The 24,970-nt window shown below is 43.0% G+C and overlaps 1 protein-coding gene across 1 annotated transcript; it reads left to right on the plus strand.

Annotated features, from left to right (window-relative positions):
- Positions 1 to 17,850: 17,850 nt before the first annotated feature.
- On the plus strand, positions 17,851 to 24,514 carry LOC100495333 (serine protease 27). Its single transcript, XM_031893706.1, has 6 exons — positions 17,851 to 18,046; positions 20,056 to 20,082; positions 20,470 to 20,632; positions 21,230 to 21,495; positions 22,373 to 22,545; positions 22,938 to 24,514. Exons 1-6 carry the CDS (start codon positions 17,998 to 18,000, stop codon positions 23,199 to 23,201), a joined length of 942 nt encoding a protein of 313 aa, XP_031749566.1. The 5' UTR covers positions 17,851 to 17,997; the 3' UTR covers positions 23,202 to 24,514.
- The last annotated feature ends 456 nt before the right edge of the window (positions 24,515 to 24,970 follow it).

Genomic DNA, 24,970 nt, shown 5'->3' on the forward strand with positions numbered 1-24,970 from the left:
TTGGGATCAAGTACAGGTACTGTTTTATTATTACAGAGAAAAGGGAATCATTTAACCATGAAATAAACCCAATAGGGCTGTTCTGCCCCCAATAAGGGGTAATTATATCTTAGTTGGGATCAAGTACAGGTACTGTTTTATTATTACAGAGAAAAAGGAAATCATTTTTAAAAATTAGAATTATTTGCTTATAATGGAGTCTATGGGAGATGGCCTTTCCGTAATTTGGAACTTTCTGGATAACGGGTTTCCGGATAAGGGATCCTATACCTGTATATATATATACTATATATATATATATATATATATATATATATATATATATATATATATATACTGTATATATATAATTTCATATTGTCAATTTAAATGTTATTTACAGGTATGGGATCCCTTATCCAGAAACCTGTTACCCAGAAAGTTCTGAATTACAGGAAGGTCATCTCCCTTAGACCCCATGTTAATCAAATAATTCAAATTTTTTAAGAATGGTTTGCTTTTTCTCTGTAATAATAACACAGTGCCTGTACTTGATCCCAACTAAGATATAATTACCCCTTATTGGGGCAGAACAGCCCTATTGGGTTTATTTAATGGTTAAATGATTCCCTTTTCTCTGTAATAATAAAACAGTACCTGTACTTGATCCCAACTAAGATATAATTACCCCTTATTGGGGCAGAACAGCCCTATTGGGTTTATTTAATGGTTAAATGATTCCCTTTTCTCTGTAATAATAAAACAGTACCTGTACTTGATCCCAACTAAGATATAATTACCCCTTATTGGGGGCAGAACAGCCCTATTGGGTTTATTTCATGGTTAAATGATTCCCTTTTCTCTGTAATAATAAAACAGTACCTGTACTTGATCCCAACTAAGATATAATTACCCCTTATTGGGGGCAGAACAGCCCTATTGGGTTTATTCAATATTTGAATGATTTTTAGCAGACTTAAGTTATGGAGATCCAAATTACGGAAATATCCCTTATCCGGAAAACCCCAGGTCCCGAGCATTCTGGATAACAGGTCCCATCCCTGTAGTTTCATGAATTATTAGGAGCCTACTAAGATTGGGCTTTCCCTGCCCCACTATTAAAGTGCCCCCATATTAATAAGTCCCAGCCTTGCACAGTATTGTATCTCAGTTCTTCTCCATGTCATGTACAGACTTCACATTTTATATTTTCTCTTTCAAAAGCTTCAGTCCTATTCTTCCTTATGGTGCTGGGAAACATCTGCTGCTGTCATCACATCATGATGACTATATGGGGGACTGAATTGGCTTATTATTTTGTCAAAATGTGGAAGCTTTGCAGAAAATGTAAGGGTTAGACCAGGGGTCCCCAACCTTTCTTACTCGTGAGCCACAGTCAAATGTAAAAAGTAAAAATATTGTTTTATCTTTCTGCCCGATTAATAAAATTCACCTACTGTAATCGGCCAAGACTGTAAAATATTGACCCGGGGGTAGGCCCTACTTATCTACTTCACAGGTACCATGTAAATAAATAAATAGACATCCCGCCGTCCAACAGACCAAGGAATATTGACCCGGGGGTAGGCCCTACTTATCTACTTCACAGGTACCATGTAAATAAATAAATAGACATCCCGCCGTCCAACAGACCAAGGAATATTGACCCGGGGGTAGGCCCTACTTATCTACTTCACTTCCCTGCTCTAATATTCTACACAGACCTTTGTCTACATTTCAGAATTGGACACGGCCAGTGTTTCACAGGTACCACGTAAATAAATAGACATCCCACCGTCCTACAAACCAAGGAAGAGGCCTCTCCCTCAGCATAGAGAGCCGATACATTCCCACTTGTGGCTGTAAGCAAACATTCAGCCCAACAAATCCTTCCTGCCTAAATGTTACAGAACCTTTTAGAGTACCGCCGCACTGGCTTTCATACCGGAAGGCGGGAAAACCGCGCTCTGACAGGAATTGATATTGAGCATTAAACAAGCGGGCAGCAAAATAGGGCGAGAAAATGGTTAAGAAAAAGGGCGAGCGGGTCAAAATGAAGGAGGAGGGGGAAGAAAGGACAACAGAAGTGAGAATGGCAGAGAAAATAGCAGACTTGTATGTATGTAAGCGATAAGGGTGCATTGTAATAGAAGGATGAGAGGGAACTGACAGGGAAAGTGGAATAATATGGCAGAAATTAATGAATTATCTAGCAATGAATAGAGAAATCAAAGTGCATTCTGGGAATGACGGGATATAGAGTCAGAACTGTGAAGCAGTGACAGAAATATGTAATAATTGGTTTTTGGTAATGATTTTGAATTTTTCTAGGGTTCTATTAGCCATTTATGCATTGATCTTACCCTCATATCAGGGGTCAGTGGTATGCTTATTGTCCATTTTTTTTGTATTGATCATACGTGTCATTATAGCTAAAGGGTGTGGTGACAGTAGGGCAAGATGGTGGCAGTAGGGCAAGATGGTGGCAGTAGGGCAAGATGGAGACAATAGGGAAGATGGTGGCAGAAGGGCAAGATGGAGACAGTAGGACAAGATGGAGACAGTAGGGCAAGATGGTGGCAGTAGGGCAAGATGGAGACAATAGGGAAGATGGTGGCAGAAGGGCAAGATGGAGACAGTAGGACAAGATGGAGACAGTAGGGCAAGATGGAGACAGTAGGGCAAGATGAAGACAGTAGGACAAGATGGTGACTTTAGGGAAAGATGGAGACAGTAGGGCAAGATGGTGACATTAGGGTAAGGTGGAGACAGTAGGACAAGATGGAGACAGTAAGACAAGATGGAGACAGTAGGGCAAGATGGTGACTTTAGGGAAAGATGGTGACAGTGGGGAAGATGGTGACAGTAGGGCAAGATGGAGACAGTAGGGCAAGATGGAGACAGTAGGGCAAGATGGAGACAGTAGGGCAAGATGGAGACAGTAGGACAAGATGGAGACAGTAGGGCAAGATGGTGACATTAGGGTAAGGTGGAGACAGTAGGACAAGATGGAGACAGTAAGACAAGATGGAGACAGTAGGGCAAGATGGAGACAGTAGGGCAAGATGGAGACAGTAGGGCAAGATGGTGACAGTAGGGCAAGATGGTGACTTTAGGGAAAGATGGTGACAGTAGGGCAAGATGGAGACAGTAGGGCAAGATGGAGACAGTAGGGCAAGATGGAGACAGTAGGGCAAGATGGTGACAGTAGGGCAAGATGGTGACTTTAGGGAAAGATGGTGACAGTAGGGCAAGATGGTTACATGGAGAAGATGGTGACTGTAGAGGCAAATGGTGTCTGTAGGACAAGATGACAGCAGTAACACTTTATAGTACTGTTGCCCTGAAAGATTTACTTTAACTATCAAATGTCAGAATTTATTTTGTCCCAAACCCAATAATTGGTTAGAATTGACCTGTTCTTATACTGCTCTAACTAGTTTCCCTTTCTCTGTTAAGACCCCCTTAGAATAAATATAACCTTAGACAACATAGGAGTTTAGGAAGGGTGCATAATCTAGCTCTGTGCCTTGCTGTATTAGTTTTGTAGACAGGGATCCCCAACCCTTCTTATTCGTGAGCCACAGTCAAATGTAAAAAGACTTGGAGAGCAACTCAAGTATCATTAAAGTTCATGGAGGAGCCAAATAAGGGCTGTGATTGGCTATTAGGGGCCTCTATGCACCCTATCAGCTTACAGGGGCTTTATTTGGTAGGAAATCTTGTTTTTATTCAACCAAATCTTGCCCCCAAGTCAGGAATTCAAAAATAACTCCCTGGTTTGGGGGCACTGAGAGCAACACCCAAGGGGTTGGGGAGCAACATCTTGGGTTGGGGATCACTACTGTAGACTAATCACTGAGTTCAGTATGTATCTCAGCTTGCCGTAATAGTTTATTAATTTCAAACTGCTCAGTTAATGGCAGGTTAGTAGTTTAACAATAGCATGCTTGATTGTATAATGAGATCCTTCATCACAGCCAGGATATTGCAGCTGGTACCTGTCCACCCAACAATGAAGATTCCTAAGCCAACAATAACACTGCACTCAAGGTGTTTTGCAATTGATCCAACGCTGTTTCTGGTAAATAACCAGCTGTACTGACACATGCCTTCTTAACGATCTACAATGATCATGCAATTTAGCTCCCCCCCCCAAAAAAAATATATAGTAGAATTATAGGCCAGGCCTTTCTCTTCAACTGGTTCTCAACCTTCCTAATGCTGCAACCCTTTGATACAGTTCCTCATGTTGTGGTGACCCCCAACCATAAAATTATTCCTAAGGCCATCGGAAATATGTGTTTTCCGATGGTCTTGGGGGGGGTCCCAACCCACAGGTTGATAACTGCTGAACTAGGGGTTCCAAGGTTGTGGAACTAACCCCTTTGGGAAGTGAAAACCATGGATATGGGGGTCTCTTTGTCAGTGTCGGACTGAGATGCCAGAGGCCCACCAGAAAACCTTCGACCATGGGCCCACTCGCTAAACTATTATTCCTCCTTTGCTCATTTAATCTCTTTATTATCCTAGTCTCTTTGTTCTCATACAGGAATAGGGAATGACCATGAAGGTCACTGGGAGTTTTCCTGGTATCCCGATGGACCAGTCCAACTCCAGCAAATAGTTAGAACCAGGAGGGCCCACTAACACCTGGGCCTACAGGGAGTTTTCCTGGTATCCTGATGGACCAGTCCAACTCCAGCAAATAGTTAGAAGCAGGAGGGCCCACTGGCACTTGGGCCTACAGGGAGTTTTCCTGGTATCCCGATGGACCAGTCCAAGTCCAGCAAATAGTTAGAAGCAGGAGGGCCCACTGGCACTTGGGCCTACAGGGAGTTTTCCTGGTATCCCGATGGACCAGTCCAACCAGCAAATAGTTAGAAGCAGGAGGGCCCACTGACACTTGGGCCTACAGGGAGTTTTCCTGGTATCCCGATGGACCAGTCCAACCAGCAAATAAGAAGCAGGAGGGCCCACTGGCACCTGGGCCTACAGGGAGTTTTCCTGGTATCCCGATGGACCAGTCCAACTCCAGCAAATAGTTAGAAGCAGGAGGGCCCACTGACACTTGGGCCTACAGGGAGTTTTCCTGGTATCCCGATGGACCAGTCCAACTCCAGCAAATAGTTAGAAGCAGGAGGGCCCACTGACACCTGGGCCCACTGGGAGTTTTCCTGGTATCCTGGTGGGCCAGCCCGACACTGCACTTTGTTGTTTAATCCCTATTAGCAAAAAAAGGACAGGAAAGTTTCTGCCACTGTAAGTTTCTGCCACTGTAAGTAAGTAAGTGGAATTCCAGTAAATGGAACCTGTTACCCATCCACTCTAGAATTGAGTCAAAAATCAACCTCAGCAAAAGAAGTTTGTACATTCACCCACAGCAAGATTATACCCAACCGGAAGCACAGTCGATATGGTTTGAACGTAGTCATACATTGGAGCGCATAGATCAATGCCTTGGAGCTTTCACTTTTCAATTGTGACAAGTACTACTGTTATGTTTTAATGAGGAATATCCATCAATATATTGTACGTAGTAAAATAGGCAGCTCTCTTTTGTGTCCTTATGTTAGTGACAATAAGGAGGAAGAATGAAATGTACGGGCAGGGCCCACAGCACTTACCCATAGGCGAAATAAGGAATACATTCTGTGTACTTTGTAATCCTCTTTTACGGTGATGGCTACTTACCTCTCTGGTGGTTCTAACTCCATTCACAGTAACTGTTATGGCTACCTTTCTTATGTTGAGGTCCTTTATTAGTCTGGCTTTAATGACCCCTTATTGGGGGCAGAACAGCCCTACTGGGTTTATTTCATGGTTAAATGATTCCCTTTTCTCTGTAATAATAAAACAGTACCTGTACTTGATCCCAACTAAGATATAATTACCCCTTATTGGGGCAGAACAGCCCTATTGGGTTTATTTAATGGTTAAATGATTCCCTTTTCTCTGTAATAATAAAACAGTACCTGTACTTGATCCCAACTAAGATATAATTACCCCTTATTGGGGCAAAACAATACTATTGGGTTTATTTCATGGTTAAATGATTCCCTTTTCTCTGTAATAATAAAACAGTACCTGTACTTGATCCCAACTAAGATATAATTACCCCTTATTGGGGCAGAACAGCCCTATTGGGTTTATTTCATGGTTAAATGATTCCCTTTTCTCTGTAATAATAAAACAGTACCTGTACTTGATCCCAACTAAGATATAATTACCCCTTATTGGGGGCAGAACAGCCCTATTGGGTTTATTTCATGGTTAAATGATTCCCTTTTCTCTGTAATAATAAAACAGTACCTGTACTTGATCCCAACTAAGATATAATTACCCCTTATTGGGGGCAGAACAGCCCTATTGGGTTTATTTCATGGTTAAATGATTCCCTTTTCTCTGTAATAATAAAACAGTACCTGTACTTGATCCCAACTAAGATATAATTACCCCTTATTGGGGCAGAACAGCCCTATTGGGTTTATTTCATGGTTAAATGATTCCCTTTTCTCTGTAATAATAAAACAGTACCTGTACTTGATCCCAACTAAGATATAATTACCCCTTATTGGGGCAGAACAGCCCTATTGGGTTTATTTCATGGTTAAATGATTCCCTTTTCTCTGTAATAATAAAACAGTACCTGTACTTGATCCCAACTAAGATATAATTACCCCTTATTGGGGGCAGAACAGTCCTATTGGGTTTATTAATGTTTTACTGATTTTTTTAGTAGACTTAAGGTATGTAGGTCCAAAATACGGAAAGACCCCTTATCCGGAATACCCTTGGTCCCTAGCATTCTGGATAACAGGTCCCATACCCATTCTCTGTACATTCTCTCCCCAGGGCTGTTCTGTTACCTAGACCCTGTTTTTCACCTCCATCGTGACTAATGACTTTTTATAGGATAGATACATCAGCGCAGCGTAGGAACTCCCATAACCTCTTATTCTTAAGCCTAATTAACCTTGTGAAAGAGTGCAGCTCAGGAATGCAATATACACAAGTACTTGGCTCGGTTGCTTAATATACTCATTTGGGACAATGCCAAAGGTCCCAGTTTGACTTACCTATCATACTATACACAATCTTTTTCATATTACTTGTCCATAAACCCAATGTATCTTCTCTACACAGTCAAGAAACCAGCAGGTCAGAAAGAACATGATAATAGAGGTTGCTGGGATGATATTTAAGTCTCTGTGACTGTGAGTAGGTCCGGGTTCTGTCTGCAAGGCTTTTATTGCCTGTTTACAACTTCCCGATGCACCCAAGTATTCCTACTCCAGACAGGACTTAATGTAGCTGCTATGTTTATAGATATTAGATTTACCGCCTACAAATTGTTACCCTGCTGTTAAATTCTCATCTAGAGTATCTAGAGCTTTGATCCCCAACCAGTGGCTCGGGGACAACATGTTGCTCCCCAACCCCTTGGATGTTGCTCTCAGTTCCCCCAAACCAGGGAGTTATTTTTGAATACCTGACTTGGGGGCAAGTTTTGGTTGAATAAAAACAAGATTTCCTACCAAATAAAGCCCCTGTAAGCTGATAGGGTGCATAGAGGCTGCCTAATAGCCAATCACAGCCCTTATTTGGCTCCTCCATGAACTTTTATGGTGCTTGTGTTGCTCTCCAAGTTTTTTTACATTTGACTGTGGCTCACAAAGTAGGAAAGGTCCCTGATCTAGAGTAAATGTTTTTGTGGTTTACACATGTAGTAAGCCCAAATATAAATGTTTGCATGATAAAAGCAAATTAGTTTCTGGCAGACGTTCAAGCCTACATAAATTAAACATTTGTAGTGGTTTCAAGCTTATTTGTAAATGTAATTGCCCTTGAAATCAGCATCTGTCCTTGGTTGTTCCTTGCAATTGACTTTAAGTTTGGAAAGGTGGCCATACATGTAAAGATCCACTCGCCTGGCGAGGTCACTAAGCGAGCGGATCTTCTCCTGATATCCCCACCTACGGGTGGGCGATATCGGGGGAATTTAGGCTAATTAGGCCCTGGGGCCAAACGATCGAATTATAACGACTGTAATGGGCGCATTCGGTTCGGGGGCCGCATCAACAAGCCAATGCGGTCCCCGATCTGACTGAATTTTTTAACCTGCCTGGTCAATATCTGGCCGATTTCAGGCCAGAGGTTGGTCAGGCAGGCCCGTCGTTAGTGCCCATACACCGCCAATAAGCTGACGAATCGGTCTAAGGGACCCCAGGGCCACCCTGAGCTGGACTGGGACCCCAGGGCCCACCAGAAAACCTTAGACCATAGGCCCACTCTCCAAACTATTTTTCCTCCTTTCATCACCTAACCTCTCCTAGTCTCTTTTATTTCCATTTCTATTCTTCCATCTATTTCTCTTCTTTCTTCCCATTCAGAAATAAGGAATGACCGTGAAACAGGCTAAATGGTCAGGAGCAGGAGGGCCCACTGACCCCTGGGCCCACTGGGAGTTTTCCTGGTAGGCCAGTCCGACACTCAGGGCTGGAACTAGGGGTAGGCAGAAGAGGCAGCTGTCTAGGGCGCAACGATTGAGGGGCGCCAGACAGGAGCCTCTCCTGCCTACCCCTAGTGCTACTTTGTCATTGCCTCCACCGCTTGTCATTAGTGGCGGAGGCAATGACCGTTCTAATCACGCTGCACCGCCTCCTGTGCTTTGGCGCGCATGCGCCGTTCGGGGGGGCGGGGAGGTGGGCGGAGTTGGCTGACCGGGTTGCCTAGGGCACCCGGTCGGCTTGGCCCGCCCCTGCCCACACTGTGGCCACCTTAAGTTCCTGAGCAAGCATATCATCTAATGCCAACAATCCAAATGAATAACTCCTAGAGTAGTTCAGTCTCTTCCACCTCCCTCTATAATATTTTTCTTGTTTTCTCATCAGCGTCCCTTTGCCTACTGACTGATATCGAATAAACACACTACAAATTGTTAAGCCAATTTACAATGCCAACGACACGTGTTCTGCTGGGTGCGGTTCAATAATGTGCCGCCCGGTTCCCGCATAAAAATTCCAGAGAACAATCGCCACCACGGGACAATTATTGGGTTTGCGATGCCTCACGTCACACACCCTGGAACAGGAAAGCACAGTTCCGAAACAGAGTTTGGAGGTGGTAATTTTTAAGGATGTGTTCGTATATAAATTCTTGACTAGTGTGCTGTTCCGTCTATGTTATTTGATAACTGATTTTTACATTGTTTGCAAAGGCTGATGATTTTCACTGACCAATGAGATAAAAATTTCCGGCAACAGTTGGCGAGTGTCTTTGTACATTGTGATATCAATCAGTGAGGATGAAGCACTGGGCCACCCATTGACATCAGCACCATCCTCACATCTTACTGGCTCAAACCAGCACTATTACTTATTATTATCCGCAGGCTAAATACAAGATATGTGGACACCATGCTCCCAAGAGCTTCAATGAAAGCTGCCTCATTTATATGACTAAAAGTGGCCATACATGTAACAATTAAGATCTTTCCTGCAACCACTGGTCCCAAGAAAGATTGCTCATACCCTCCAATGACGTTCAGGGCTGAGTTGTTTGGTATGGAGGTAGAAACAATAGGAATTCTACCCCTATCTGACAATTCAGCCCTAAACGCAGCTTTTGCTGGGGAATCATCAGAATCTTTTGTCCTGCCCGATCGAAGATCGAAGAGACAACCAATATCCAAGGCCTCGCCTCGACAAAACCTTGTTCCATACGATATTATCGGTGTGTGTATGGCCAGCTTTAGTATTTTGACTCATTTATATGACTTAAGGTGCCCATACACGTGAAGATCCGCTCACTTGGCGAGGTCGTCAAGCAAGCGGATCTTCTTCTGATATCCCCCACCTACAGGTGGGCGATATCGGGCAAATTAAGGCTAGTTTGATCGTTTGGCCCTGGAGCCAAATGATCGAATTATAACGACGGCAATGGGCGCGGTTGATGCGGTCCCCGATCCAACTAAATCTTTTAACCTGGGCAATCGATATCCGGTCAATTTCAGGCCAGATATCGGTCGAGCATGCCCATCGTTGCTGCCCCTACACGGGCCGATAAGCTGCCAAATCAGTCTAAGGGACCAATATCAGCAGCTACAATCGGCCCGTGTATGGCCACCTGTATTGTCAACGATGCTGGTAGCCAGGTGACTATATTGAATATCCCTTGTTTCTTCTTGCAAGTCTGGGATAGATTTTTTTGTTCCCCGTGGTTAAAGATTTAAAATGATGATAATGATGTGGGATGACCAGTAGGCTTATTATTCCACAGTGGTTTTAAGCCGTACACAGAAAGGGTTTTTATGTTTTTTTATTAAAAACTTCACAAGAAAGAATTAACATAACTCAGACCGACATGCTGGCCAATAATTACAACTTACAACCAAAATTCACCCCCAAGTCCATTGGCCAAATGTCCCGATGAAGAACCTGCCAATTGGACAAAAGCAGTCTCAGTCCTAGGAAAAGTCTATGCCTTTGCCATGGATTTCCGGAAGGGGACGATGGAAAATCCTGGTGGTGAGCGAAATCCAAAATAGTGAGCTTGGCAGGTCTAGAAAGCGCCAAGTCCCATGTAAAAACACAGTCTAATAACAATGTTAAAACTCCTAGAAAACCTGGGAGAAACATATTGTTACCTAATCTATGGCCCCATGGGGATCCCAGTTGAGACCACAAATAACCAGTATGCCAGGCAGCAGCTAACAGGATAAGGGTGGCTAATGTGTGCTCTGGTATCATGGCACTGGGATGGGCAGCTTGGCCCGCTCACTAACCATTGCCCTCACCATGCTGCCTACAGAGGTGTTAGAGTGCCCAATGGTCTGCTTGCACTGGAACTGCCACAGGAACTACTGTGCTCTGGTATACCCCTTATGGCTGTTCTAGTCCATAGGGTGCTATGAGGGCAGGGGAATGACAAACAGAAGGTTGAAGATTACAGAAACAGAGGTAGAAGAGAGAGGGGAAAGGGAACAATAATTAGACAATGTAATACAGTTGGAAAGACCTGAGGAGAAGGGGAATAGGGTTAGAAATTAGAGAAGAAGCTCAAAAATATTGACCAGCAGAGATGAGGCAGATTGTGCTTGAAGAGTCAACCAGTTAGAGAATATGTAAAAGGGTAAGTAGAAGAGACAAACAGATGAAAATAGGAACATGTCAAAGACAGAAGAGAAGAAAGGAGTGGATTGAGCAGAACTAGAAAAGTGATTTGACAAGGAAGACCAAGGAATAAGGTTTCTGTTGACCCAGGAATGAAGCTAGATGTTTGGAATGGAGCCCTGAGGCCCAAGGGTTCTCATGAACATACATAATTATAGATTTCACAAAACAGACTCTAATGTGTAGGACATGAGTGGGGAACCAAGATGGAATATGAGACACATATATAGGGATGATAAAAAGGGTCATTGTGCCAACGTTGTACCAGGAGCTATGGGCTGTTAGCTACATGCTTGCTACCACTAAGTATGGAACTGCTTCTCTTGACTTTCAGTTGGAAGCTAGATGTGGTTTCTTTGTGTGTGATTCCCTACAGTCCGTAACTTTAATGCAGCCGTCTAAATTAGGTCAGAGGCATTTTTATACTCGCTAAGTCCATATTATTCCTAGTGTACAGTTGTAATTTGGTTTATCTGCTGTGGCTTGCAAACTGCTAGTGTCTGTGAGACCTACAATTTACACGCAGTAACATGCCGATAGTACTCATGTCTACTACTTATTCCGCTTTCACAAACATACAAGGTTCATAAGTGCGGTTATATAAATCGGTTATATAAAATAACACATTCCATAGGTCTTTCTTCTCTTGACTCTGTTGTTCTTCTCTTGTTCTCCCTTTCACTTTCTAATATAGATAGTTAGACAAAAATGTAATCTATAAAGGCTGGAGTGGACAGATGTCTAACATAATAGCCAGGACACTACCTCCTGCTTTCAGCTCTCTAACCTCTTAGTTAGTCAGTGACTTTAGGGGGTGGGGGCACGTGGGACATAACTGTTAAGTAAGTTTGTGACCACACAGGTCAGGTTCAAATGCAAACTAACTGAACAGTCATGTCCCATAGCCCCCCCCCCACAAGTCACTGACTGCTAACAGCTTAGAAAGGTGTAAAGGAAGTACAGAGTAGTGCTCTGGCTATTATGTTAGACATCCGTTCACTCCTATACTTTTAGCTGCACTGGCCCATTGGGAACAGGCTCATTAGGAACTTTTTTCTACTTCTTCATCATGCTATTTAGGTAATTAAACAACACTTTTTTTGTGGATCTAGTGCAGGGGTCCTCAAACTTTTTAAGCAAGGGGCCAGTTCATGGTCCCCCAGACTGTTGGGGGGCCAGACTGCCCCCCCAAGGGTCAAACTATGGCCCACTCCTGCATACTCTCTCTTCCAGCGCCCCCACTCCGTTCGTCATCCCTCTCCCAGCTCCCCACTCTCCGCTGAGTCCTCCCTCTTCCAGCACCCCCCACTCCATCCGTCCTACCTCTCCCAGCTCCTCCCTCCTGCTGCCTGCTGAGTCCTCCCTCTTCCAGCTCCCCACGCTCCGTCTGTCTTCCCAGCTCCCCCTCCCACTCCCTGCTGAGTCCTCTCTCTGCCAGCTCCATCCATCCTCCCTCTCTCAACTCCCCTCTCCCGCTCCCCACTGAGTCCTCTCTCTCGGCTGCCTGTTATCTTAACATGTATCCTATTTAGCTCATCCTCTTCTCTATACACACAAATACGTTATTAGTTATTAATCGAGATAAAATGTTGTACCTTCTCCTTCTATTTTTATATCTGCTGATAATCCTCAGAGTGCACATAACTTTTTGGAAAAATGAGGACTATAAATCGAATATTAGGCTTTAGGTTCAAACTGAAATGACTCCTGTGCCCTAGGGCTATTATAAGGAAGACTTTTTGGTGGACCAAGAATGGAAATAGGAACACTTTGCCCTCAATAACCTAAAGAATGCCGCATTAGCCTCATGGTTGAGGTCAAAAAGCCAAAATGCTTGTAGTAATTCAGCTCTGAATAATTTCCTGGGACAATGTTGTCCATCTTCATGTCCAGACTACAGCAAAGCGTTGATGTTCTACAAAGAAAATAAAACGCCCATATGCAGGCTTGAAGGAGGACATTTCTCTCACTGACATCCACGTGAAGAAAATCAGAATGTGGCTCCTTATCTTTCCAACACCTACAGATCCCTTGGCACCTAAAATCACATGACTCCAATATGACTATGAAGATTTTCATTCATCCAGGTCATGGTATATCTAGTATAAATAAATCTAAAGCAACTGGACTTGTTAAGTAATCATTGAAGACGTTTCACTACTCACCCGAGGAGCTTCTTCAGTTCAACTGACTGGTATGGGAAGTCCTCAGCATATGTACTCTTCCACTAATCCAATCACAATGACACTTTGTAACTCTTCAGAAAGGTGACATCTGAAACTCACAAAGGTGTAAATGCAATTCCATGACTCCAACTCATGACCATATCTCTAGAAACTATTTCGTATGATATTGACCCACATCTGTATATATATATGGACAGGACTAATTAAACCATCAAACTATTAATTCTTCAGTTTTTATGTATAATTCATAGCTTGAACCTATCTCAAGGAATGAAGGCGGTGTAGCCCTGCAGCAGAGACATTTGTGAAGGCCCGTTTTTATAAGCAACTACAGCTCTTTTTGGGATCAGCTAAACATCTAAGAAGCCATCTTCTCCAGGACCTTGCACATAATAAGTCTGTTATCAGCACTGTACCTATAAGTTCTGGTTCTCCAGTATCTCACCATAGATGTTGTAGGCTGATATCTGATAATAACTAGATTACTGTACATATTCAGAGTCGGACTGAGATGGCAGGGGCCCACCAAAAAACCCTGGACCATGGGCCCGCTCTCAAAACTTCAATTCCTCCTCTCCTCCCTCAAACATTTTATTATCCTGGTCTCTTTTCTGTATATACTATACTCTATTCTTCCATCTATCAAGCTTCCTTGTTCCCATACAGAAATAGGGAATGACCATGAAATAGGCTTAATAGTTAGAAGAAAGAGGGCCCACTGGGAGTTTCCTGGTATCCTGGTGGGCCAGTCCCACACTGTACATTAGAAGAGTATTTACAGAAGGAAATTGATAGTCTAGAGACTTATGATCACCCTTATACTCCATACAGGTCACATGTGCCAAGACCCTGGCAAATTTGATTACTTATTATTATTTTTAGGGGCGCTTTTATCATAATGTGAGTTTAGAGCTTAATACATAAAAACCTATGGGATTTTTAGAAGTGTATTTATCAGTTGGTGAGTTCTCATTTTTACCCTTTGATAAACATGCTTCTCATAGGAATCAATAGAATATAGATGGGTTTTATGTATTAAGCTCTAAACTCCCATGGTATTTTGTTGAAGAAAATTGTTGGCATATTTTTTAGAAGTCACTGATTTAGGTTTGTTTAATAGTAAAAGTGCCGCTATTACTAGACCTTTGGGCATCTTAGGGCATCCTAAAATCAGGCATCTGATTGTTTGTTTTGCATAATTGTGATTGGTTTGTTAAGGATGCTGTGATTTCACGGTATGTTTATCACCTGAAATAACTTAGCTCTTTGTCTCAGGAGAACAATAGAACAAATGAAAAATCCAGAGTGTCATAATGTGGAAGTCAGTCATAGTGACAGTATGAAATCAGGTGGCCAACCATTTGAACCTCTACAATACTTGCTAAACTACAATTCTTTGAATCCTCTGATAACGACTGCTGGGTTAACATAGCAAGAAAGAAACAATTAGTTATGTGCTCTGTGTGACTTATAAGGAAAATAATGACAAAGTTCCCCATCAGTTGAAACAGAGGCTTCCAAAATGAAGGGCCAAAGCATTAGATGTTGGGGTCTAAGCTGAAGGCTTATGACTAATGGGTCATACCCGAAACGAGTCAGGCTTTCTTTATCGTAGTAGCCACTCATGGGTTTAACTAACCAATAAGGCTAATGTCCCACGGGGAGATTAGTCAATGTGATTTTTACAAAGCAAGGCCAAGCAACTAGTCATTTGTTTTGCCTCTACTTTATAAATGTCCAATACCTAAACCAAAGATACTACTTCAAACTCTTTTTTGAGTGATCTCACAAAGAAAGCATTGCCATTCAGAACTACTGGAAAGGAAAAGCCATTGGGCGGGAAGTCGCTGCAATTGTTTGATAATGTCCCCATTGGAAATGCTGGGGAATATGACGCACTGACTTGTGGGAAATAGAATTGCTCCGTTGTTGAAATCTCTAGTAATCGCTTCTTAGGAAAAGACATTGCTGGAACTTGTTTTTTAAAAATCCTAAGGGGGACAGTAGCCTAAAGGACTGTTTTTATCGGAAAAGGAGTGCGGCCTTTCTTCCCTTCATTGTGTTGCTCTAATCTGAAGGCCACTTCCCTTCATTGTGTTGCTCTAAGTTGAAGGCCATTTCCCTTCATTGTGTTGCTCTAAGCTGAGGGCCACTTCCCTTCATTGTGTTGCTCTAAGTTGAAGGCCATTTCCCTTCATTGTGTTGCTCTAAGCTGAGGGCCACTTCCCTTCATTGTGTTGCTCTAAGCTGAGGGCCACTTCCCTTCATTGTGTTGCTCTAAGCTGAGGGCCACTTCCCTTCATTGTGTTGCTCTAAGATGAGGGCCACTTCCCTTCATTGTGTTGCTTTAAGCTGAGGGCCACTTCCCTTCATTGTGTTGCTCTAAGCTGAGGGCCACTTCCCTTCATTGTGTTGCTCTAAGCTGAGGGCCACTTCCCTTCATTGTGTTGCTCTAAGCTGAGGGCCACTTCCCTTCATTGTGTTGCTCTAAGCTGAGGGCCACTTCCCTTCATTGTGTTGCTCTAAGCTGAGGGCCACTTCCCTTCATTGTGTTGCTCTAAGCTGAGGGCCACTTCTCTTCATTGTGTTGCTCTAAGCTGAAGGCCACTTCCCTTCACTGTGTTGCTCTAAACTGAAGGCCACTTCCCTTCATTGTGTTGATCTAAGCTGAAGGCCACTTAGAGAGGCATTTGAGGTCAATGCTTCTTTGCTCTCCTAGATATTTCTGGAATCCCAGCCTGGAAAGTATTAGTTTGAATTTGAATAAAATCGTTTACTTGCTGTCCCAGATATTCTGGGTACATTAGTGGGATGACTGACCCAACAATGTTTTTGTGTACATGTAATCGTATCATGAAGAAAGGAGTGAGGGTCAAGAACAAAACGTAAACCCAAAGAAACAGTGCTCAGAGGCTGATCTAAAGAGCTTGCTTGGATGAGATGGAAATGGGTTCAGTATTGTTTAGATCAGGGATCCCCAACCTTTCTTATTCATGAGCCGCAGTCAAATGTAAAAAGACTTGGGGAGCAACACAAGCACCATAAAAGTTCATGGAGGTGCCAAATAAGGGCTACGATTGGCTATTAGGCAGCCTCTATGCACCCTATCAGCTTACAGGGGGGCTTTATTTGGTAGGAAATCTTGTTTTTATTCAACCAAAACTTGCCCCCAAGTCAGGAATTCAAAAATAACTCCCTGGTTTGGGGGCACTGAGAGCAACATCCAAGGGGTTGGTGAGCAACGTTTCCCCCGAGCTGCTGGTTGGGGATCACTGGTCTAGATGCTTTGGACAAGTTAGTAGAGGCATTTTTTATAACTTTCTCATCTATATCCCATAGCTGACCAGAGAAACTTTGCCTAGTATGACCTTAGCAAGTACAATTTATTGCAGAATATTACTTTTTGTCATATGGTTTCCCATACTAATAATATACCAAAACCAGAATATAGGCGTTCATCCTATGGTTTCCCATACTAATACTATGCCAAAACCAGAATATAGGCATTCGTCATATGGTTCCCCTTACTAATACTGTGCCAAAACCAGAATATAGGCATTCGTCATATGGTTCCCCTTACTAATACTATGCCAAAACAAGAATATAGGCATTCGTCATATGGTTCCCCTTACTAATACTATGCCAAAACCAGAATATAGGCATTCGTCATATGGTTCCCCTAACTAATACTATGCCAAAACCAGAATATAGGCATTCGTCATATAGTTCCCCTTACTAATACTGTGCCAAAACCAGAATATAGGTGTTCATCCTATGGTTCCCCTTACTAATACTATGCCAAAACCAGAATATAGGCATTCGTCATATGGTTTCAGTTGCTGATATCAGTGGGTACTGCCATTCTGGTTTCACTGCCGAGGCAAAATGATAGTAACCTCACTTTTTCATAAAGAAATAATAGAGAGCTTAGCAAGATAGCCAGTGAAATGACATTGATGTTCAATATACAGATAATTTGCGGATAATGGTTGGTTATAGGATGTATTATAGACAATAATGTGCCCCTCCCTCCGAAGACAAACTAACTACTAGTATTACAATTGCTCTTTGGAATCCCTCAACAGGACAGTTTGGAGAACTTATGAACTTATAAGGTCCTATGTAAGACTGTGATATTATTTACAGTAGGTTTATCCCTGTATAAAGCAGAAGACAGTTCTGCCCCATATGGAAATACAATTCAATAAGCTTCTGGGGTACATTTGGTCCATCCACCCTCTGGCATCCCCCATTATGGCTCAGGGAGGATGTTGCTGTACCACCGTCTGGGCAGAAGATTGTTAGGCATGGAGAGCAGTCCCTGTGATTCACTAAGGGAGGGGAATACAGACAGAGTTTACAATGGGAGGCAAGTAACAAAGGAATGATAATGCATGTGAATGTGGGATTTTGCAACCCTATGAACACCTGACTAACACGCTTGCTATAATTACTGTTTATAAAGCCAGCTATATATCTGCACCTGTCCCACAGTTCTTGTTTGTGCGGAACCTCTTCATGCCAGCAGCTGTTACTCAGGGGTTACTCCTAACTTTATCCTCAAGTTCTCGGTGGTCCTGTATTTCATTCTTCAGGTTCCCTTAGAGATCACGGACACCCCTGGAGTCCTTTAATCTGAAACAGCAGCAAAAAGCATCATGGGACAGCTGATATTATGCTCTCTTGCCCTTCTTATCATAGCAACAGGTAAGAAAAACCTAATCTCGTTATTAATATTGCTGTGTATTCGTTCGACTGAGCATGGTTCTATCCATGAAGCATAACAGTAAAGGATGAGGAGAGGCAAGAGGAAAGACAAAGCATATTTAATGAATGTGGCATGAGTGCCAAGGTTAGATGGTGGTGGTGGTGACTAGCCATCAACCTTGACATTGGATCCACTAACCACAGTTCTTCTCGTGCTTCTCCTTGTCTCTTCTCTTACATTACAATGCTATACTATTTTGCTTTCTGCAGTTATTTCTGTAGTATGTTTCTCCGTCTTTTCCTTCTGTATTCTCCTCAGTTTTGATGATGCGCTATATCGTTTAACTGGTATCTCTCACTCCTCTCCCATTCTTAATTCCAACATTTTTCAAGCGTCATTTTCCATTATTCCTTCTTCTGTCTCTCATCCATTTATCTTCTCTCTTTTCGCCTTCATTCTTATTTCCCCCCATCCTTGTGATCTCCTTGTCTCTTCTCTTACATTACAATGCTATACTATTTAGTTTTCTGCAATTATTTCTGTAGTATTTTTCTCCGTCTTTTCTATTCTCCTCAGTTTTGATGACGAGAAATATAATTTATCCTGGTATCTCTCATTCTTCTCCCATTCTTAATTCCAACATTTTCCAGGCATTGTTTTCCATTATTCCTTCTTTTGTCTCTCGTCCTTGTATCTTCTCTCTTTTAGCCTTCATTCTTATTTCTCACTATACTTGTGATCTCCTTGTCTCTTCTCTTACATTACAATGCTATACTATTTTGTTTTCTGCAGTTATTTCTATAGTATGTTTCTCCATCTTTTCCTTCTCTATTCTCCTCAATTTTGATTATTCGCTATATCATTTAACCTGGTATCTCTCACTCTTCTCCCATTCTTAATTCCAACATTTTCCAGGCATCATTTTCCATTATTCTTTCTTCTGTCTCTCATCCATTTATCTTCTCTCTTTTCGCCTTCATTCTTATTTCACCCCACCCTTGTGATCTCCTTGTCTCTTCTCTTACATTACAATGCTATACTATTTTGTTTTCTGCAATTATTTCTGTAGTATTTTTCTCCATCTTTTCTATTCTCCTCAGTTTTAATGATGAGAAATATAATTTAACCTGGTATCTCTCATTCTTCTCCCATTCTTAATTCCAACATTTTCCAGGCATTGTTTTCCATTATTCTTTCTTCTGTCTCTCATCCTTGTATCTTCTCTCTTTTCGCCTTCATTCTTATTTTCCACCATCCTTGTCTGGATATCTGCCTCAGAAGTAACTGCAATTGAATTACGTACTATAAAACAAGGATTTTGCATTGCTGTGGACCTAAAAATACTTATTATTAAGATAAATTATAGAGAGCTGATGCTCTGCCTATCAAGGACCCTAAAATTCTAAAGGTGTTCCTGCTAGTAGCACCCACAGAAACCGCCTTCCGTTCAAAATACTAACCTTTATTAAGGATTCCCATGTATTCAAGTCCTTTGAATCTGGCTGTACCAAACCGACCCCTAGCAGGTCTAGGAGACAGTTACGGCTTTCTATTTTTGGCATAGGTACCTTTATTTATTCTTCTGCTTGGTGTTGTGGACCCATTAATAATTAATTGAATGTAAACCCCAAAACACAACTTAGGCTTACAAAATTAAATGTAATTCTAATCAAATCTCCAATATACATTTATTAAACATTTTTTTTTTGGATTTAAAAAAAAATTCCTTGCACTGGTGATTCTGACCTCTGAAACAATGGACCACAACCCAGTGTTTTTCTTGAAGACGTTTTGCCAGTCGTTCAACTGGCTTTCTCTGAATTCTGAATTGAGAAAGCCAGTTGGATCCAGCGAGTTTAGGTGATTTGACTTCTTACTATAGATATACCATGACCTGGATGAATGAGTACAGTAATGGGCAGTAGAGCTTACTCCTAACAAGATAGGACCTCTGTTTGGTATCATGCACAAATTATATTCAAAGTGATATATTTTTCTCTTTTTTTAGGTCCCTCACATATCTGGGCATATTCAGGTAAGTGCTACTTCAGTTTCACAGAATATCTCATTAGTGTTCACTTGCATAAATCAGTGCTTGCCCAATTATTTAGCCACATCAATTTTTGGGGGCATCTCCACCTTAGAAACAGAGGTAGAAACCCCTACAAAGTTGCCATGGTAATATCTGAACAATAGCTGATAGCCTATCTGGCAAATAATCAGCCAAATGTGTATAGGGCAGTTTATAAATCTCCTTGGGCAAAGACTGCACAAATTCATTGATGCAGTCCTCTTCCAACTGGTTACTGTCACATTATGACTCAACCATTGGCCCAGGGAATGACATACTACTAAAGTAGTTTCTCCTATGAGTGATAAAGTGTTTTAATGGGTGTAATAATGTGTTTTTATCTCTGCTTAGGATGCGGCAAGCCTATCATACCAAATCGTATTGTTGGTGGTCAGGACTCAGAGCCGGGGGAGTTTCCATGGCAGCTGAGCTTGAGGAGGAACGGCCTGCATATCTGTGGGGGTTCTCTCATTGACAGCCAGTGGGCCGTCAGTGCTGCTCATTGTTTTGCACAGTAAGTCACTTGTTTTGGTGCATTGGAGGGGCATACCAGACGCTAAACAATTTCTTTTGTTAATATTTCCAATGGGTAAACAACAATGATCAAAGGAATTAGTAAAACACTTAATGCAGACAACCACATCGACCTCTAGACAGTTAAATGGCCAATTTGGATTCTTAACAGTTGCCTAAATATATTGTCAAGTTGACCATTCCAGTATGGACTCCATTAAGTCAGTTCTCTGATTAAAATTTCCCAGCCCCGTTGCCTAGTGCAGGCCCAAATCAGGTCGTTGAGCAGTCAACAGAATGACCAATCAGGTAGGGAAACCATGAAGTTAAAACGCCCAAAAAGTATTGATCCAAATTGATCGTCTGGCAAATTCAGGGGTGGAAACTGGTTCTTTTGGAGCAGATCTTCAGGAGAACCGGGAAGTAAGTTTTGACACATTTCTGCCCCACCATCTCTATGTCAAGAATATCGAGACTGCAGGTCAACAGAGTCGCAAAGATTATAGGGGCTAAATTGTTTACAGACCATCCCTACTGCTTACAATGAGGTACATAACAAATTCACACATAAAGTTTACTTCTCAATTACTTTCCTCAGACCTTTCTCAGCCTCAGAATTTCAAGTGAACCTTGGCGCCTACCAACTATCAGTGCCTTCTGGGATTTTGATGAACGTGGATTCCATTCACATCCACCCCACGTTCAAGGGGATCGGTAACAGTGGAGACATCGCGCTCATCAAGCTGGCCAGTCCCGTGACATTTACAGACTTGATCATGCCTGTCTGTATTCCCACCCCGGAAGTTGTCTTTCCCAATGGAATAAATTGCACTGTAACTGGATGGGGAACCATCAGGTACCTAGGTAAGGAAACAAATAAAGCTCTGCAAGAAATCAAAGACCACAAAAGTTGGTATGATAAAGATGAGCTTAGGACAAATGTCTGTCTACAGGGGCGTTAAATCCGAAAACACTGCTCTAGTATAAGCAGGGCCACCATCAGAAATCATGGGGCTCCTCACAACAACATTTTCTGGGTCCCCCTCCCTCGTGGCTACTCCCACAAGGGCTACTCCCACAATGGCCCCTCCCATCAGTGTACCCCTAATACATTGGTGCCTAGGGCCCCCCCTTACAATTGGGCCAGTATGCCCCCAAAGGATAGGGCCCCCAATTGCCCCCATACCCAGGGCCCCCCTAACTCTATGCTGGCCAATGCCCCCCAAAGACAGGGCCCCCAATTTCCCCCATACACAGAGCCCCCCTAACACTATGCTGGCCAATGCCCCCCAAAGAAAGGGCCCCCAATTGCCCCCATACACAGGGCCTCCCTAACTCTATGCTGGCCAGTGCCCCCCAAAGACAGAGCCCCCAATTTCCCCTATACACAGGGGCCCCCTAACTCTATGCTGGCCAGTGCCCCCAAAGACAGGGCCCCAATTGCCCCCATACACAGGCCCCCCCTAACTCTTTGCCCCCAAAAGACAGTGCCTTCTCCAGGGTCTTCTTTCTCCTCCGGCGGCATCTCCAGCGATACTTCCCGAACGACTCCCTCACACTTTCCACGGGAAAGAAGACAGGCCCTTTTATAAAGTTGCGCCCCAGTGGGATTCAAGTATTGATGACAGGGCCCATAATAGATTAAAGGGGGCCGGAGCTAGTCAAAAAACTGTAGCACAGCCGGGCCCACTTTAAAAGTAAAGAGAGGAACCTCACACAGCCACCCCTTTTGTCTTCACAGTGAACCTTCCATATCCAAGGACTTTACAAAAGGTCCAGGTTCCAATAATAGAACGTACAACCTGCGATCAACTGTACCACGTTGACAACCCCTCGCTGCCGGCTTCTCAGAGCTTGATCATGTGGGATATGATCTGTGCAGGGTACAAAGCTGGGGGCAAGGACGCATGTCAGGTAACCATGTAACTTTGCTCCACCTCTACACAGCATGGAGGCACTAGTTGCATCTCACAAATACCTAACTAGACTGCTAAGTGCTAGACTCACTTGTGGGGCCAATTAGACTTCTTCACAATTAGGTCTAAAACATTTACCACTACTGTATTCTCCAGTTCTGGGAACCTGTTTCATATTTGCAGATTATGGGTTTTTAGGGACCTATCTCAGATACCAAATGCTCACTGTTGGGCCCATACTTACTTCTCCTATTCTGAATGCAATCGTCCCATCCCATGCCAACAGTCTCTACAAGGTGACTTGGTAGGTTCATCACAAATCCCAACCATCAAACTATAAATCACTCCTTGGCTATTTTAGAACATCTTGTGTACTTTTTCTGCTTGCAGGGTGATTCTGGAGGTCCCCTCGTCTGCCCTTGGAATGGGTCATGGATTTTGGCAGGAATAGTGAGCTGGGGCTTTGGCTGCGCTGTTCCAAACAGGCCAGGGGTCTACACCAGCGTCCCGGCCTACTCTGCATGGCTTCAGGAATACATTCCTGGTTTCCAGCTAACGCCAGCACAAATCCCACCGCCTAACCACAGTGGGACATTGGCTTCGTCTTTGGAAATCCTCATATTCTCACTGCTGCTGAACAAACTTCTTGGCTAAATTCCTAGGAACTTCATTATTGGGACCTTAATGGCACCGATGTTACCTTCACCTCTTTCCTCCAGATCCCGGAATCCCTACGCCTGTTAGAATATTATGTTGTGCATCTCTGGAACCAAATACCAAGAGAGGGACACTGAGCTGGAAGACGCAATATAAGAGTATAAGGAGACTCCGCAATATAGAACTATTTATTTATTTAAGCTAAAATAAAAAAAATCAGTATTTATAAGACAATAAACTAAACAGACACCGGGCACCGCTATTCTTAGATATATACACAGGATTGTTGGTGATGCCCATCTCCAGATAAGCAAAATGACCATTAGATTTAACTGTTGTTCATGGAAAATCAGCCAGTCGTAAAGGCCACTGGGAAACCTCAGGGTAAAAGAGAGACTAAAGCATTTCCTAAAAAATAGAACACATCAACCTGGTGTCCCCAGTAGCTAGTCAATATAAAGCGATAAAAGACACCACATTCTGGGGATTGGTATTGTGTCTAAAGGTTTCCATACAGAAGCAGATGTCAGCTGCCGATGTGGGTCCTTCAGAGCTTATCTGCCCATGTATGGGCCTCTAAGACTGATATCTGGCCTAAATTTGGGCAGGTTTGTTTTTCCCATGTGGTCCTCAGTCTGACTGCCCGCATACCTGCCATTTTAATTATAATCATTCGGCCCTATATCACCCAACTTAGGTGGGCATATAGGGAGAAGATCCTAATGTGTATGGCTACCTTTAGGCTTAGACGTGTTGATCTGCATAAATACAGGTCATACTGTGCTTTATAGGCTCATTCACATACCAACATGGCTACCCAACGTGTCATTGCCGTGACTATAACTTTAGGTACATAGCCACTGCAGTTTGCTGTGTAAACCTGTAGTTGGTGGTTGGTGCCTCCTAGGATGGAGCCTGCACTTGGGCATCAGTTCTGAGGTCAGTGTAGGCCTAATTCAGAAGACCCACAGCCAGCATATACCTTCCACCCATACTTGAACCCCCCACCCAAATTCCTACCCTAAAGAAAACCTGAATCATGGAGGAAATGTCATCAGGGGGGTGGTGGGATGGAAGTGGGGTATTCTGGGAATATCACCACCTCTTCCAGTTCTGATGAGTTTACCCTCCTGACCTATTTTTTAAAACTTTCTGGACGCAGGGTTTCCAGATAACAGATCCGTATGCCAGTATATCCTCATAAATGGTGCTATGTAAAGCTATGTCACTTTTGTCACAACACATATGCAGCAATATAGGTCACTGACCTTCAAGCGGTGACTTTTGATACTCTTTCAATGTTAAGTAAAGGTGCATTATTCCTTATACCAGTCAGAGCCAGTGTATTTATTTATAAGACTTATGTATTTGGCTCGGTGGAATCGCTATAAAACGTTAATGATCAGTTCTACTCTATGCAGGAGTCATGAATAACCTGTAGAACAGTTGATATAAGTTGCAATTAGTGCCCATGGTTGGGCCAACTGAAGCCCTCCAGTAGTTATAAAAGATAGTGGGATGCGCCTTCGATAGATGACTGGTACTGGGGCTGTGGGATAGCAGGTATAGTAGGGAGAGATGGTGCCTATAGTAGCAGTGGGGGGATAATAGCCTCTGGGAAGGGACTGGGGCTGTGGGATAGCAGGTATAGTAGGGAGAGATGGTGCCTATAGTAGCAGTGGGGGGATAATAGCCTCTGGGAAGGGACTGGGGCTGTGGGATAGCAGGTATAGTAGGGAGAGATGCCTATAGTAGCAGTGGGGGGA

The sequence above is a fragment of the Xenopus tropicalis genome, chromosome 9 (genome assembly GCF_000004195.4).
Source record: "Xenopus tropicalis strain Nigerian chromosome 9, UCB_Xtro_10.0, whole genome shotgun sequence".
Taxonomy (NCBI): domain Eukaryota; kingdom Metazoa; phylum Chordata; class Amphibia; order Anura; family Pipidae; genus Xenopus; species Xenopus tropicalis.